General features: G+C 58.1%; 2 protein-coding genes across 2 annotated transcripts in view; one reads left to right on the top strand and one right to left on the bottom strand.

Annotated features, from left to right (window-relative positions):
* Nucleotides 1–14,872, top strand: part of LOC106700651 (uncharacterized) — a 194,254-nt gene that overhangs the window by 9,896 nt on the left and 169,486 nt on the right. The gene's annotated exons all lie outside the window — the stretch shown is intronic.
* Nucleotides 1,459–5,509, bottom strand: CALY (calcyon neuron specific vesicular protein). Its single transcript, XM_005891441.3, has 5 exons — nucleotides 5,373–5,509; nucleotides 4,905–5,018; nucleotides 4,125–4,238; nucleotides 2,895–3,259; nucleotides 1,459–2,503 (listed from the first exon to the last, which is right to left on the bottom strand). The coding sequence occupies exons 1-4, from the start codon at nucleotides 5,493–5,495 to the stop codon at nucleotides 2,921–2,923; spliced, it is 690 nt and encodes a 229-aa protein (XP_005891503.1). The 5' UTR covers nucleotides 5,496–5,509; the 3' UTR covers nucleotides 1,459–2,503; nucleotides 2,895–2,920.

Genomic DNA, 14,872 nt, shown 5'->3' with positions numbered 1-14,872 from the left:
CAGGGTCCAGCCGTAGCTGAGAGACATCTTGGCCAAGAAGACAGCTGGGCTGCCTGGCACTGCGGGGGTCCACACAGGTGACTGGGCTGCTGTGAGGACAAGCAGCAGCGGGGGTGGGGGGTCCCCTGCAGGATGCCTTTGTTGGGGGCGGGGTGCAAAAGGCACCCTGGAGCTGGGAGCTGGCAGGGTGACCCTAGGGGCTTGGGAAGCCTGGCTCCAGAGCGAGTGGCCCATGTGCCCAGGCAGACCCTGCTCCAGCGCCCCAACTTGAGGAGGCTTGCCCAGGTCCTAGTTTACAGACAAGGAGACTGAGTTTCGGGGGGCTGGCCCCAGAGACTGCACAGCTCCACACCACCAGGGTAGGGCTGCAGCCAACTCCTGCTGCTGGCCCAGGTCCCTGCCTCATGGTCCTGGCTGCAGGGTGAGTGGCAGGAAACCCGAGGGGGGATATCCCACCTGCGGATGTGGCCGCTGGCCAGCAGGTTTGGGAGGCCGTTCTGCGGGGAGTCCCCGTCCAACACCCCAGGGCGCTGACCCTCTGCCAGCCCCTACCCTCTGCCCCAGCTGGGGAAGGAGGATGTGTGTGTGTGTGTGTGTGTGTGTGTAGGGAGCTGCATTGTTGACGCCTGGGGGGGAGGTGGGAGTGCGTGTGCACACACTGTTGGCATGTGAGCGTGTGCCTATGTACATGCGACTGTGTACCCTTGGGCTCTGCATCCGAGGATTAAACCAATTCCCCATCAGAAATACTCAAAAAAAAAAAAAATTTCTAGAACGTTCCAAAAAGCAAAACTTGAATTTGTCAAGCTGGCAACTATCTACATAGTATTCACATGGTATTAGGTATTATAAGTAATCTAGGGATGATTTCAAGTAAGCGGGGGGATGTGTGTAGGTTACATGCCAATATTACACCATTTTCTATAAAGGACTTGAGCATCCTTGAATTTTGGTGCCCACAGACTTCACTAGGGTCCTGGAACCAATCCCTGAAGAACCAAGGGACGACTGTATGTGTGCATGTGAGTGTGCGCACACGTGCACACGGGACCCTGGAAGGGTCACTACCACATCGTAGCGTGGGGGGCAGGGGAGGCCGGCGGAGGGGACGGTCCTGGCTGCCTTGTTCTACTGCAGAGTCTGCACTGCGGGCTGGGCCTACCGCAGGGGGCCCGGCAGGCCACCCCGAGCCGGGTCCCAGCGCACACCCTGATGCAGGCCGGAACCCACAGCCCTCTTGGCCTGAGTCCATCCTGGAAGCGTGTCCTGGAGCCAGCAGGGTGCTGCCTGTCCCCTCGAGTGAGCCTGTTGAGCTGAGGGAGCCTGCAGGATGTGCAGGGAGGGTGGGGCCCTGTTGTGTCTCTCTCAGCTTAGGTGCACCCAAGGGGGTGAGGGAAGCATCAGTTCACGATATTTGCTACTGAAAACCCAGGAAGGCCTTAAGAGGATATAGCACAGGTGAATTGTTTTAATTTGAAATGGTTTAAATTTCATCTCAACACCCTTGGGTTTTAATTCTAGGACGTGAAGGAATTTCAGTTTAAGATCTGATTCTGACCTTGTGGTGTTAGGCGGTGTCCTGAGAAGCAGGCTGTTAAAACGTTCCGAAGATTCCTGGGGTTTGAAATCCTTAGGAAATCTAATTAATGAAGTTTGTCTCTTTGGGGAAACGTCTTAAAAAGTTCAGAGGGATTAAATATACTAAATGGATAAGACTATAAAGAAGGCTGAACACCAAAGAATTGATGCTTTTGAACTGTGGTGTTGGAGACTCTGAGAGTCCCTTGGACTGCAAGGAGATCCAACCAGTCTATCCTACAGGAAATCAGTTCTGAATAGAATATTCACTGGAAGGACTGATGTTGAAGTTGAAACTCCAGAACTTTGGCTTCCTGACTCAAGAGCTGACTCATTGGAAAAGATCCTGATGCTGGGAAAGATTGAAGGCAGGAGAAGGGGACGACGGAAGATGAGATGGTTGGATGGTATCACCGACTCAATGGACATGAATTTCAGCCAGCTCTAGGAGATGGTGATGGACAGGGAAGCCTGCCGGGCTGCAATTCTTGGGCTCATAGTCGGACACGACTTAGCGACTGAACAATAACAATGACATACTAACTGTGGAATAAGTGAGGGAATATACAAAGGTTACTAGATTAATAAATGTTTTTAAGTCGAGCTTTAAAGCTTTTTTTTTCTAAAGAAAAGCCGGGGTAAAGGGGACACGAGGCGGGAGGGCGCCCAAATGGGGTGCGGTACACGAAGCAGGAGCGCGCCCGAATCGGTGGCGAAGGAGGGGGCAGGAAAAAGGCCGAGGACGGAGGATGCTCAGGGGAAACCAGGTGGAATCTTTACTCAGAGAAAAGCGACAGAACTAACGGCTCACGCCGGGCAGGAGGGGCGGCAGCAAGAGGGAACTGCCAGCAGGGGCACGATCACAGGGATCACAGCGGGTGCGGCTTCGGGCGACGGCGGCCACAGGTGCGGGCGGCGTGGGGCGCTGCGGAGTCAGAGCGAGGAGTGATGAAGGCGCGCCGGGCAGGGCGGGCGCAAGAGCAGCCCATCGCCCACGTGCGGGCGTGGACCGCGAGGCTGAACTCCGCTCTCCCGCCTCCCGGCCACCCGACGCTGCGCCCCGCCCCGCCCACGCCCTGTCCCCGCCCCGCCCACATCCCCTCCCCCCGTCCCCGCCCCGCCCCGCCCGCGCCCTGTCCCCGCCCCGCCCACATCCCCTCCCCGCGTCCCCGCCCCACCCCGCCCGCGCCCTGTCCCTGCCCCCGGCCCCAGCCCCGCACGCGGGTCGCCAGGGCGGAGAGCATTCCTGGGTAAGCCTCTAGCAGACTGGGCCGGCGTCCCCCGGGGCCCCGGTCCCTGTCCGGGGGCACACCTACCCGGAGGGGCTGCGACTCAGAGGCCCTCACTGCGGGGCTGGAGGCGGCGTGCTCCCCGCCAACTTCTGCGCCGCCTCCTTCTCTTCCTGCAGCGAGGCGTCCCCGGGGGGCTTCCCGGAGGGCTTCCCGGTGGGCTTCCTGGAGGGCTCGGTGACCGCCGCCGCGGCCGCCGCGCGGGCTTGCGCCCTGGACGCCTTCCTGGGCCCCTCCTTGAAGGCGTGGTAGCTCGCGGACAGCCAGGGGGTCTCCGTGCCGTGCTTGCGGCCCACCGGGTAGGCGCCGATGGCCGCCAGGAGGCTGCGGTGGTGCTCGGGGTCCAGCTCGGTGTAGTACATCTCCAGGGTCAGCGGGGTGCAGATCTTGTGCTGCGGGAAGGGCGGGTCAGGGGCGCCAGCGGGGCGCCGTGGGGGGCGGCGGGCGTTGGGAAGCGCCGCGCCGCCGGTCTCGGGAGGCCAGGTCGGCCGGGATGCGGGAGGCATGTTCCAGGGCCACCCGCGGGTGGGCGGTCACCTTCTGCTTTTGAGCAGTTCGATAATACTGGAGGCAGGGCCCCTAAATGCATTTATTTCTGCCCTAACTTCAAGTCACCAAGGGGCGGCCTCCGATTCAGAACTGAAGGCGCCACCTAGAGCCAGCGCCCCACAGAAGGCGGGTGGCTGTCCTGCCCGCATCCTGCGGGTCCCCAGGGTGTCCCAGCGAGTGCGGGGCGTTAGCAGCCTGGTGAACCCCTGGACGTATAGTGAGGATTGGTGGCCACTGTGGGGTGCATTTTCATCTTGGAAACCACGGGGAAAGGAGAAGGATTTAACTGCTGAAAACTTAAAGAGTCTCAGAAAAAACACACTGAAAATGATTTTTTAAAAAAAGTCATTTCCTTATGAGGAAAGCTGAGAGAGGAAAAGGAGGAAGGGGAGCCCCTTGCCAAGCGCAGGGAAAACTCTCACCACCGCCACCTCCTTCCTTAGGCTTCACTGTTTTGGATTACAGGGAGAGAAAACTTCTGGCTAAAACACCTTTTCTTTGAATTTTTCTAAAGGTAAAACTTGACTGTTCCTGGGAGGTGATGTTCCCAAAGAGCTAGGAACACCCGTTGCCCTCTTGTTGGCAGGGGGTGGGTACTCAGGGCAGCGGTGGGGAGGCCAGTCCTTCCCCTGGACTCCCCATGGGACCCTCCCTGGCATGGGGCTCCACAGCCCTTCCTAGCCCCGGTGCCCAGCGCGCCGGCCTTACCCGAAGCAGGAAGCCGTCTGGGCAGCTGAACTGGTCGTACCAGATGGCCTTGTACATGATCAGGAGGCAGCCCATGAGCGCCATGGTGAAGGCGATCATCCGGCCCGTGGGCATCTGGGGGTGGACAGGTCGGAGGGAGAGGGGAGGGTGAGGCTGGGCTGGGGGCGGGGATGGGCAGTGACCTCTCAGAGAGGAGGACAAGGAGGGGCAGATCTGTCACTGAAACATGAAAGGCTCCAGAGATCACTCATGAGTCTGAGCGAACGCCAGGAGATGGTAGAGGACAGAGGAGCCAGGCGGGCTCCAGTCCTCCGGGTCTCGAAGAGTCAGACACGACTTAGTGACTGAACAACAGAGTATAAAAGCTGTCAGTAATAAAGAGCTAGAAATGGAAGGGAAAACACATTTGCCAGATACACAGCAGGAAAAGTGACTCTGCATCGTATGTGGGAAACCCGGGAGTCACGGAGGAAGAGACACAGATGACCCACCGGGGATGGTCCAGGGCAGGAGCAGGCAGCACGTCTCAGGGCAGGAGCTCCGCTGAGGGCAGTGGCTCCCCCCGGCTTTACGGCAGTGGCCTCCCTGGCAGGAACCTGGTGCTGCCCAGGACTGACCCCACCTCTGATGGGGTGGTTCCCTGTCCAACTCCTGAGAGCAGGACGCTAACCAAGGAGCCCCGGCCCACCCACCCAGCCCCGAGTCTGGGTGCCCACAGCTGGCAGTGCCTGTCTGCCCCCGCCCCCCACCCTGACCCCCAGGGACAGGCCGGGTGCTTACCCTGCTGCGCACGTCCTCCGGGCCGCCGCTCAGCTTCTGGCCCTCCAGGTCGGAGAACTTTGTCGACAGGTCCCCGGAGGACAGCTGGTATTCCGTCTGCGTCTTAATGACCACCTGTGGGAAGGGACGATGCAGGGGGCCCTGAACTAGGAGGGCTGGGAGGAGGGGGCCAGAGGTCAGCGGGCCTGCGGTGTGAGTGCTAGTGGCGGGGCTCTGGTGGCTACCAGCTGAGGCCAAAGAGATGCTGGAAGTCTGCTGAGGCTGAGGCAGCCCAGGACCTGGCCAGACCATGGAAAGAGCCCCTCCAAGGAAAGGGTGGTTCAGGGTGCTGGAGGAGCTGACTGGGTCACATGGCGGGCTCAGCCTGGCCCTTCCTCTGCTGGACGCACTGTCTTGGAGGAGGCCATTCGTAAAGCTGCCTGGCCCACCATCCTTTGTTTCAAGGGCAGGCTGGGAAGGGCCCCTCACCTGGTCAGCAAACGATGGCTGGAGCTGGCTGACGTCCAGGGGGCTGATCAGAGGGACGCTGTCCATGGTACCCCCATCCCCAGAGCCTGTCTTCCCGGAGAAGCTGCAGTTCAGCTTCACCATGGTGGATGGCACTCCTTGTCCTGTCCAGAGGCATACACAGAGTCACTGGCCACCCAACAGATGCCCACATCAGCTGGACAGGTTAGCCCTGTCCAGAGGGCCCAGGTTAGCCCTGATGCTCCTCACACCAGAGCTGGGACAGGCCGTGGGCAACCAGGCCAACCTCCTCAGGACAAACCGGGTGAGTCCGGCCACAAGATTGTCGTCCCTTCCTGCCCACCTGACTCCCTCTGAGCCCCACAGCCATGCAGGTGATAATGCCTCTGACTGGTGACTGCCCAGACACGCACACCTCAGTCTTCCACTGGCTCACGGCTCCAGGAGACATTCTAAGAGTAGCAACCAACAGAAAGCAATCCCAGACAGAAGCCTGGTGAGTCGGGAGGCCAGACGTAGCAAATCAAAGTACAGGACACCAGGTCAGATCTGAATTTCAGATGAGCAGTGGATGCTTTTGCTTTTCGTAACATATCCATGTAATATGTAGTACAGGACACACATACTAAAAAGTTATTCATTGTCTACCTGAAATTCAAATTTAACTGGGCGTCCTATATTTTGTCTGGCAACCCTACTGGAGATGCAGGAAGTAACGAAGAGCTCCAGAAAGAGGGTGCTGGTGAATAAACCCAAGCTCTGGCTTTATGGAGCATGGGAGTCACAGGGTGCATGGGAGTGGGCCATCTGGGGGGCTGGGACTCCCAAAAGGAGCAGGAATGGTGGGCAGAGAGAACAGGAGAGCAAAGCTCCCCTGGGGAGGTCAAGACAGTTCCACCTCTAGGCTGACCACTGAGAAAAGGACACAACAAGTGACTTCCAACTGAAAGAAGAGAAACACAAAACATACTCCGTCAATCAAAGGAGAAAGAAACAGTCCCAAGTCCATTAAAAATTAAATCTGTTGTTAAAATCTTCTGACAAACAACTCCAGGCCCAAGGAGCATCACCTCTGAATTTTTCCAACCACTTAAGGAGGAAATAATGCAAATTTCCTATGAAACTCATCCAGAGGAAGCAAGGGCACCTACCCCAGCTTGTGAGGCCAACAACCTTGGTCTCAGCATTTGGGAAGGGCATGAGAGAGGAGAAGGCTGTGCCACCCGCCGATGCCAGGTACAAGGCCCCAGGTAAAATGCGAGCACAGGGGACCTAGTGAGACACACGAAGGCTGGGTGTGTTTTGGAATTTAGCATCTGAAAAGCAATCAGTAGTTTCACCACGTGAACAGAATAAAAAGGAAAATTCATCTGATCAATTTCAGTAGTAGCTGAAAATGTATTTGATAAGATTCAACATTTACTATTTTAAACCCTCTTCGAATCCCCTGTGGTCCAGTGGTTAGCACTTTGTGCTCTCACTGCTGAGGACCTGGGTTAAATCCCTGGTCAGGAACTAAGATCCCTAAGATCCCACAAGCAGTGTGGAAAAAAGTCTATTAGCACACTACCGGGAGAAGAAACAGAGAAGGCAATGGCACTCCACTCTAGTACTCTTGCCTGGAAAATCTCATGGACGGAGGAGCCTGGTGGGCTGCAGTCCATGGGGTCACTAAGAGTTGGACACGACTGAGAGACTTCTCTTTCACTTTTCACTTTCATGCATTGGAGAAGGAAATGGCAACCCACTCCAGTGTTCTTGCCTGGAGAATCCCAGGGACTGGGGAGCCTGGTGGGCTGCCGTCTATGGGATTGCACAGAGTCAGACATGACTGAAGCGACTTAGCAGCAGCAGTAGGGAGAAGAAAACTTCCTTAATCTGATCAAGATTATCCACAAAAACTCTACAGCACACCTTATTGAATGTGATCAGAGAAAGCTCTGCTTTTAAAATTGGGTTGGGGACTTCTCTAGACCACTGGTTGGGTCCAGTGGTTAAGATGCCATGCTTCCATGCAGGAGTTCAGCAAACTAAGTCAGGAAACTAAGCAGCCAAAAACAAAATAAACAAAAATTGGGAGGGAGATACAAGGCCCTTCATTATCAGTTGTATAAATCATGGTAGTAGAGGTCCTATCCAAACAGTAGGGTAGGAAAAAGAAAGAAGAGGTACAAGGCCTGGAGGAGATTAGGTAATACTCTCGTTAGTCACAGAGAAAGCATCTTGTGTGCGTAGAAAATCCAAAAGAATCTGCAGGAAAGTTACACGGATTAAAAGTGAGTTAAGCAGAGTTGATGAGTTTAAGATATTCAGAAATCAATTCTGTTTTTATGAATCAGTGACAAAAAAATTAGAATATAACTTATTGAAAGATTCCATTAAATATTGGAAATAATCAGATGTTCAGGAGTAGGTCTAAGAAGGCATTAGAAGGACTTCCCTGTGGAAAAACAGAGGAAACCTTCATCAACACATTATGACTAGGACCAAATAACTCCTGAACTCCTTAAATGGGAAGGACATGGTCATGGATTTTGGAAGGTTCCATGTTTAAAAATGTCATTTCCCCCCAAAGTGTACAGAGTCAATAAATCCGAATCAAAAGCCCAAGATGAAATTTTGTGTGTGTGTGAATTCGACAAGCTTTGTGATTTTATACGGAAGGTAGAGGGACAAAGACACTCATGACAGCTTGGGAAAGACCAAGGGGGTCTGGTCTGCCAGGCGCCCAGCTCATCACACAGCCGTGTGGTGTCGCTGCATGGTACATGAAGGCCCGAGAACACACCCCACACAACGGGTCAGGAGGTGTCCCTGCAAAGCAAGGGCACAGCCACCTTTCAATACACAGCATCCGTGTGGCAAACAGTGGACCCAATCCCCACCTTGCAACCACAGAAAAGTCTACTCCAGGTGGAAAAGCCAAGATGGAAAAGCATCATGGAGATAATTCAGAATACTTGCCTGGTCTTAGGGAGGGAAAGTCCTCCAGTGTCAGAAATAAGCACTAACCACAAAAGGAAGTATCGATAATAGAACTGCATTGGAATTAAAAGCAGAGGATGAGATGGCTGGATGGCATCACCAACTCGATGGCCATGAGTCTGAGTAACTCTGGGAGTTGGTGATGGACAGGGAGGCCTGGCGTGCTGCAGTCCATGGGGTTGCAAAGAGCTGGACACGACTGAACTGAACTGAAGATTAAGAGCTGCTTATAACAAACTTAGAGTTACCAAACTTGCTTATAGCAGGGGTAGGGGGAGATACATTAGGATTTGGGATTAACATATACACTGCTGCCAAGTCGCTTCAGTCGTGTCCGACTCTGTGCGACCCCATAGACAGCAGCCCACCAGGCTCCCCAGTCCCTGGGATTCTCAAGGCAAGAACACTGGAGTGGGTTGCCATTTCCTTCTCCAGTGCATGAAAGTGAAAAGTGAAAGTGAAGTCGCTCAGTCGTGTCCGACTCTTAGCGACCCCATGGACTGCAGCCTACCAGGCTCCTCCATCCATGGGATTTTCCAGGCAAGAGTGCTGGAGTGGGCTGCCATTGCCTTCTCCAACATATACACTACTATCTATAAACTTTGGCCACCTGATGCATAGAATTGACTCATTGGAAAATACCCTGATGCTGGGAAAGATTGAAGGTGGCAGGAGTAGGTGATGAAAGAGGATGAGATGGTTGGATGGCATCACCAACTCAATGGACATGAGATTGAGCAAGCTCCAGGAGTTGGTGATGGACATGGAAGCCTGGTGTGCTGCTGTCCATGGGGTCACCAAGAGTCAGACGTGACTGAGCGACTGCACTGAACTGATACATAGACTAGGTAAACGACAAGGGGGCTGCCCTGGTGACTCAGTGGTAAAGAACCCGTTTGCAAGGATGCATGAGACGTGGGTTGGATCCCTGGGTTGGGAAGATGCCCCCAGAGGAGGGCACGGCAACCCACTCCAGTATTCTGGCCTGGAGAATCCCACGGACAGAGGAGCCTGGTAGGCTAAGTCCATAGGGTCTCAAAGGGTAGGGCAGAACTGAAGTGACTGAGCATGCACGCATGCAGACAACAAGGACCTACTGTATAGCACAGGGAACTCGACTCAGTGTCTTGTAATAACCTATAATGGAAAAGAATCCAAACAAGAATAGACGTGTGTGTCTAACCGAAGCACTGTGCTGTACACCTGAAACTAACACCGTGAATTAACTACAGTGAGCTTCTGCCGGTCAGAACACAGCCTTCAAGGGCTAGAGACCGAAACTGGGGCTAGGAGCAGATATCTGCAGCTCCTCAAAAGGGCAAAGGCTTGTTCGTCCAACGGCAGGATGAGTCCAAGTCCTTACTTTGGGCACATGTGAACGTGACCTGATTTTGGAAATAGGGTCTCTGCAGATCTAATCAAGTTCAGATGAGCTCATACTGGATTAGGGTGGACCCTGATCCAGTGACTGGTGTCCTTATAAGCAGGGGAAAATCTGCACACAGACACACAGGGAGGAGGCCATGTGAAGATGGAGGCAGCTATTGGAGGGAGGTGGCCACAAGCCAAGAGACCCCTGGGGCTCCTGGGGGGCTGGATGAGACGGGGATCCGGGTCGCCTCCCCTGGAGCCTGGGAGGGAGCTCCGCCCCGCCAACACCTTGACATCCGCCTCCAGAGCTGTGAAAGCGTGAGTGAAGGCTGTGGTGACTTGTCACAGCAGCCCAAGGAAGCCAGTAAGCCTCAGACATCTAAAGTACAGACAGCATCTCAACGTGGTCAAGAAACACAGGCAGCCCAAGAGAAAAACGGACAAAGGAGGATTTCAGAGGGCCCTGAACCCCGAGGCGGTGCTCTGCCAAGGGTGCTGGCTCTGCGCGGGGCACCCCGTAAACAGAGCGTTCATCCCTGCGATGGAGTGAAGGGAAGGAACCGTGCAACCGGCAGGAACAGCCCTGAATCACAGGAGAGCTTTGGCCAAAAGAAGCCAAGCACTAGGAAGGTCAGAAATAAGCAAACCACCGCCCTGTTCAGGAACCCTCCGCGCTCAGCCCGCTCTGGGCTCAGCAGAGCCCCAGGGGCCCTTTGGGGCCGGCGGGGTTTCCTGTCTTCGCCGGGATGCTGGATGCCTGGGGCTCACTTAGGAACATTAGGCTGCACCTTTGTTTCACGTCCTCTTCTGAGTTCGTTGTATTTTACAACAGAAAAAGTTAAAAACAAACAAAACCCGGGGACAGCGGGCCAGCCACAGAGGCGCCCACACTGCGCCCTCATCTAGGACTGGGCCCCCGCCCTCCCGTAAAGCATGGACTGATGGCTGGCTGTCCCCTCCTCGCGAGGACCGAGTGGGGGTAAAGGGTACAACCAAGGGCCGCTGTCCACCCTGAACTCTGAATGTGGCCCCCTCCCACCACTGTGGGGGCGCATCCCACAAAGACTGCTCAGCCTCGGAACGCCCACACTTGTGTCCTGCGAGGCCCTTCTCGGGTAACAGGTAACCGCACTACCAGCGCCAGTGCCCCCGGGCGCAGGCGTCGGCTCTCACTCCGCGGTGCGGGCCTTGCTGTGGGCTCCCGTGCTGGCGGACCGGCGGGAATGAAGAGGCGAAGCCCCTGCTGGCGGCAGAGACAGACAGACCTGCAGGGTGGCGAGTGGGAGGCGCTGGACAGGGAGGCTCGGGCGGCCACTGTGGGGTGGGCGGGAAGCCCCCGGCCTGGGCTGGGAAAGGGGTCGCCCAGCCGTGGACTCCCCAGGCGCCCGAAGAGGAGGATTTTCTTAGGGTCTTGAAACGGGGCCCTTCCCTGAGCGCCTCGCCTGGGCGGTACAGACCAGCAAAGCGCCCCCACTGCCATTCACCCAAGGCAGCGGGTGGGTACTCTTCTTGATGTGCGTCGAGGTCTGGCCGGGGCTGGCCTGCGGATGACGTGCGAGCACCTGGGCACCTGCCGCAGGGGGGCGGGTCATCCGTCCGTCATTCTCCACCAGGACAGCACTTATGTGACATCCACGCTCCAGGAAGCAGAGACGGCCAAGGAGCACCCAGTGCGAAGAGATGAGAAGCCCCGAGAGGGGCGGGGGGACAACCGGGGCCGGCGGGGGAGGGAGGTGCGAGGTGAGGACAGGGCGCCCAGGGCTTGAGGGGAGCGTGGCAGGGGCGGGAAGGACAGAATCCAGAGGGGCCGGACTGTGGGCCTGCACGAAGTAGATGCCTCGCCACTCTCACACCCAGCGCGCGGTTGAGGAACGCTGCGCGGAACGGCAGAGGTGCACCCGGATGCCTGCAGACCGCCGATCTCAGGTTGGTGGCCTCGCCCTCTGGGCAGGGGATGGCCGAGGTCTCCCCCTCGCCCCACCGGAGGCCCCTCCCCAGGGGAGATACGCCCCAGGGTTCCCTTTCAGCCAAACGTTAAGCCCCAACTCCTTTGATCAGCGTGACGTCATGTTACATCATCTGGCGTTTCCACGGCAACAGAGACAGGCAGGCCACGACACGTCTTCACGAAGAAAAGAAGCTTTGGGGACCCATGTACCTCTGCGCCTGGTCCCAGGCAGAATGCTGGGGTAGGGCTGGGCGGCACGTGGGAAGGCCGGGTCCCCAGCATTCCTTTCCCAGGCGGAATCACGTGGACCCTCTGGGCGGGCTGGCTGGGCGCGTTCACACGACAGACAGAGGTGTCTGTCCGGGGAGCGGGAGGGGTCTTCCCTCCGCTCCCACCCGCCCCCTCCCTCCACCTTGCGGTGTCACTGCGCTTTCTGCAGTGGATCAGCTGCTCCCCGCTCTCTGCAGTGCGCGTCTCCTCTGTGAGACGTGGGGAGCCGGCACAGGATGAGCAGAGAGGCCGGGATCGCGCTCCGACGGGTGGGTGGGTGGGAGCGCACAGACCCGGAGCTGCCAGCCCCCAGGCAGCTCGGCTGCAGGCCGCGTCACAGACTCGCTCACATGCGCCACTCTGGGATGCTGCGTCACCCGGAGGCGCGCGCCGGTGCGCACCGCGCGGGCACGAGAGTCCTGTGCGCACGGGGCGCGCGTGTGCCAGCGGAGCGTGGGGCTGCGCGCTCTGCTGGAGCCCCGCGGAGCCCCCTGCCCGCCGCGGCCCCGGCCCAGGTGCTCTCCCGTCCGCTGGCCTGCAGGCGGGTGGTGGGCTCGGCCGCCCATTCAAGGGCTGGGGTCTGCGGGCGCCAGTCCAGCCCGAGGCCCGGGCGAGGCGGGGCGGGGAGCGGAGCCGGTCTGCACCGGGCTTCGGCGTCCCAAGTAGCCGCCACCTGTGGCCCCCGAGCCTGCGGCAGGTGGTTCAGAGAACTGCCCCTCGGCTTCTTGAACGCCGCCCGCCTGCCCGCAGCCTGCCTCACCACCGCCACCCCGTGCCGCTGCTGGAGGCTCTTCTCTGTGCCCCGGTGGGTCCGAAGCCCCTCCTGCGCCCCCCACCCCAGACCAAGCTGAACGGGCCCTGGAACCGGCGCCCCCATCCGCACCTCCGGACGCCGGCTCCCACTGGCTCTCTCAGACCCGCAGAGGTGGAGCTGGCTGGCGGGGAGGGGGCTGCAGTCACCAAGCGGTGGGGAGAGCTGATGTCCCAGCGGTCCAAGGTGCCCCCCTCTACTGAGGAATCCGGCAGCACGTCGGGTCTGTGCCGGGCACACACGGCCCTTCCGAAAGTCCAGGCAGGGACCTGCCTCCCCCTCGGGGGGCTCCCGGATCCTCCCGGAAGCCTGACAACAACCTGCCCTGGGGTCAGCCGGGCCCCTAAGTGGAGGACCCCTGCTCGGCCAGCTGCTAGCGGGTCCGCCGCAGTGCCCCCTCCACCCCGCACATACACCTCGCACACTCACACTTAATGTATCTGCGCACACGCACCTCGCACATCCATGCACACACAGTATACCTGCGACCCCTGCACACACATCATACTCCCCCCCCACACGAACCACGCATACCTGCGCCACGCACTTGCACACCCCTGCACACACTTGGCTCCACACCCCCACCCCCAGACCCTGCTCCACAAGAAACGGAAAAGGCTCACAGGCGTCTCCAAGGGGCAGCTGCGCAGGATGCGGCGGCAGGACAAGGATGCGAAGGAAGGATGCGGTTCCAGACGCTTCTTCGCTGGGGCGGGGCGGGGGAGGGGCCTGGCCCCAGACCGAGGCTGCTGTTGCCCGGGAGACGCAGGCTGGGGGAGGGGGCGCCCCGGTCTGCAGCCGCCGGAACCCGCCCGCGCGTGCCCGTCAGAGCCTGCAGCGCGTCCCCAACCTGTCACAGACACACACCCACATCCAGCCATGCACACACCTCACATATGAATGCATATGCCTCACACACACATCACGCACACGCCGTTCACACACACTGCACACACATATACCTCACACACTCGCACTGCAGGCAGGGTGGGAGGTGGGGTGAGGGGGTGCAGACAGAGACCCTGGCCGGCCTCCCCCCACCTTCCCCCCCACCCCGGGACGTCAGGCATTCAGGCACCGCCTGGTGGCGGGTGCAGACTTGCCCTCTTGCCCGCTTTGGGCAGCTTGGCTCAGACACAGTTAGTTTGGGCCCCACCCGCCCAGAGGGTCTCCTCCTCAGGCCTCAGTGTCTGAAGTCCCTGGGCTGCGCTTTGCAGGACAAGCCTGTGGTCCTGGGTGGCCGTTGTGGCCCAGGGCCTGCACACGGCCGGCTGTGGAGGGGACACACCGTCCGGTTGGCCGAGTGAGCAGGTGAGCAAGGGCTGTGGTCCCGGGGCCCCCAGCCAGGGCCCACACCAGGTCGGGCCCCACGCTCAGGCTCACAGCTGCTGAGCAACGATGGATGTCGCTGCTGTGTCAGCCATTCTGCTGTTGACAAGGGCCCCACGGTGTGTGCCCTGCTTTATCTGTCCAGTCTTTCTGGACTCTGGGACGCACAGCAGTTCCCAGGTGTGTCCACTGTTGACAGTGTGGCTGTGGAGGTTCTTGCTCTAGTGTTGGTATGGACTTTCATTTCTCTCGGGCAGGTATCAGGGAGTGGAACTGCAGGGTTGGGTGGCAGTTCCCATGAAGCTTTTTGAGAAAAAGTTAACCTTCTTCCCAAAGCGAGCGCACACTGCACATCTCTGCCAGGGACACGGGGGTCTCGGCTCCCTGCTCCCCTCCAGGCCTGTCGCTGTCTCTCCTTTTTATCACGGCCGTCTGTGTTCAGTTGCTAGAGGTGTTTAAGTGTTAGTTGCTCAGTTGCATCCGACTTCTTGTGATCCTGTGGACTGTAGTCATCACTAAGTCCCATAGACTGAGTGCCTTAAACAACAGGACTTGTCTCCTGGTGACTCTGGAGGCTGGATGTCAGACACCAAGGTGTTGCCACGGCCGGCTTCCTCTGTGGCCTTTCTCCTTGCCTTGCCAGCTTCTCGCTTGTCATCAGATGGCCTTTCCTCCCTGTGTTAAGTGCTGTAATCTTAGAATGGGCTAGGGCCCACCCATATGACTCCATTTTAACTTAATTGTCTCTTTAAAGACCGTGTTTCCACATACAGTCCCGTTCTGAGG

This window comes from Bos mutus, chromosome 26 (genome assembly GCF_027580195.1).
Source record: "Bos mutus isolate GX-2022 chromosome 26, NWIPB_WYAK_1.1, whole genome shotgun sequence".
Lineage (NCBI taxonomy): Eukaryota > Metazoa > Chordata > Mammalia > Artiodactyla > Bovidae > Bos > Bos mutus.
The sequence above is the reverse complement of the archived record's forward strand: the minus strand, read 5'-3'. Positions and strand labels throughout refer to the sequence as shown.

Excerpts from the sequence above, each read along its gene's own strand:
- CALY (XM_005891441.3), bottom strand. The coding sequence starts at position 5,495 with ATGGTGAAGCTGAACTGCAGCTTCTCCGGGAAGACAGGCTCTGGGGAT. Across the intron at positions 5,019-5,372 it reads AGCCATCGTTTGCTGACCAG|GTGGTCATTAAGACGCAGAC; the intron begins GTGAGGGGCCCT and ends CCCTTCCCACAG. Across the intron at positions 4,239-4,904 it reads CGGAGGACGTGCGCAGCAGG|ATGCCCACGGGCCGGATGAT; the intron begins GTAAGCACCCGG and ends GTCCACCCCCAG.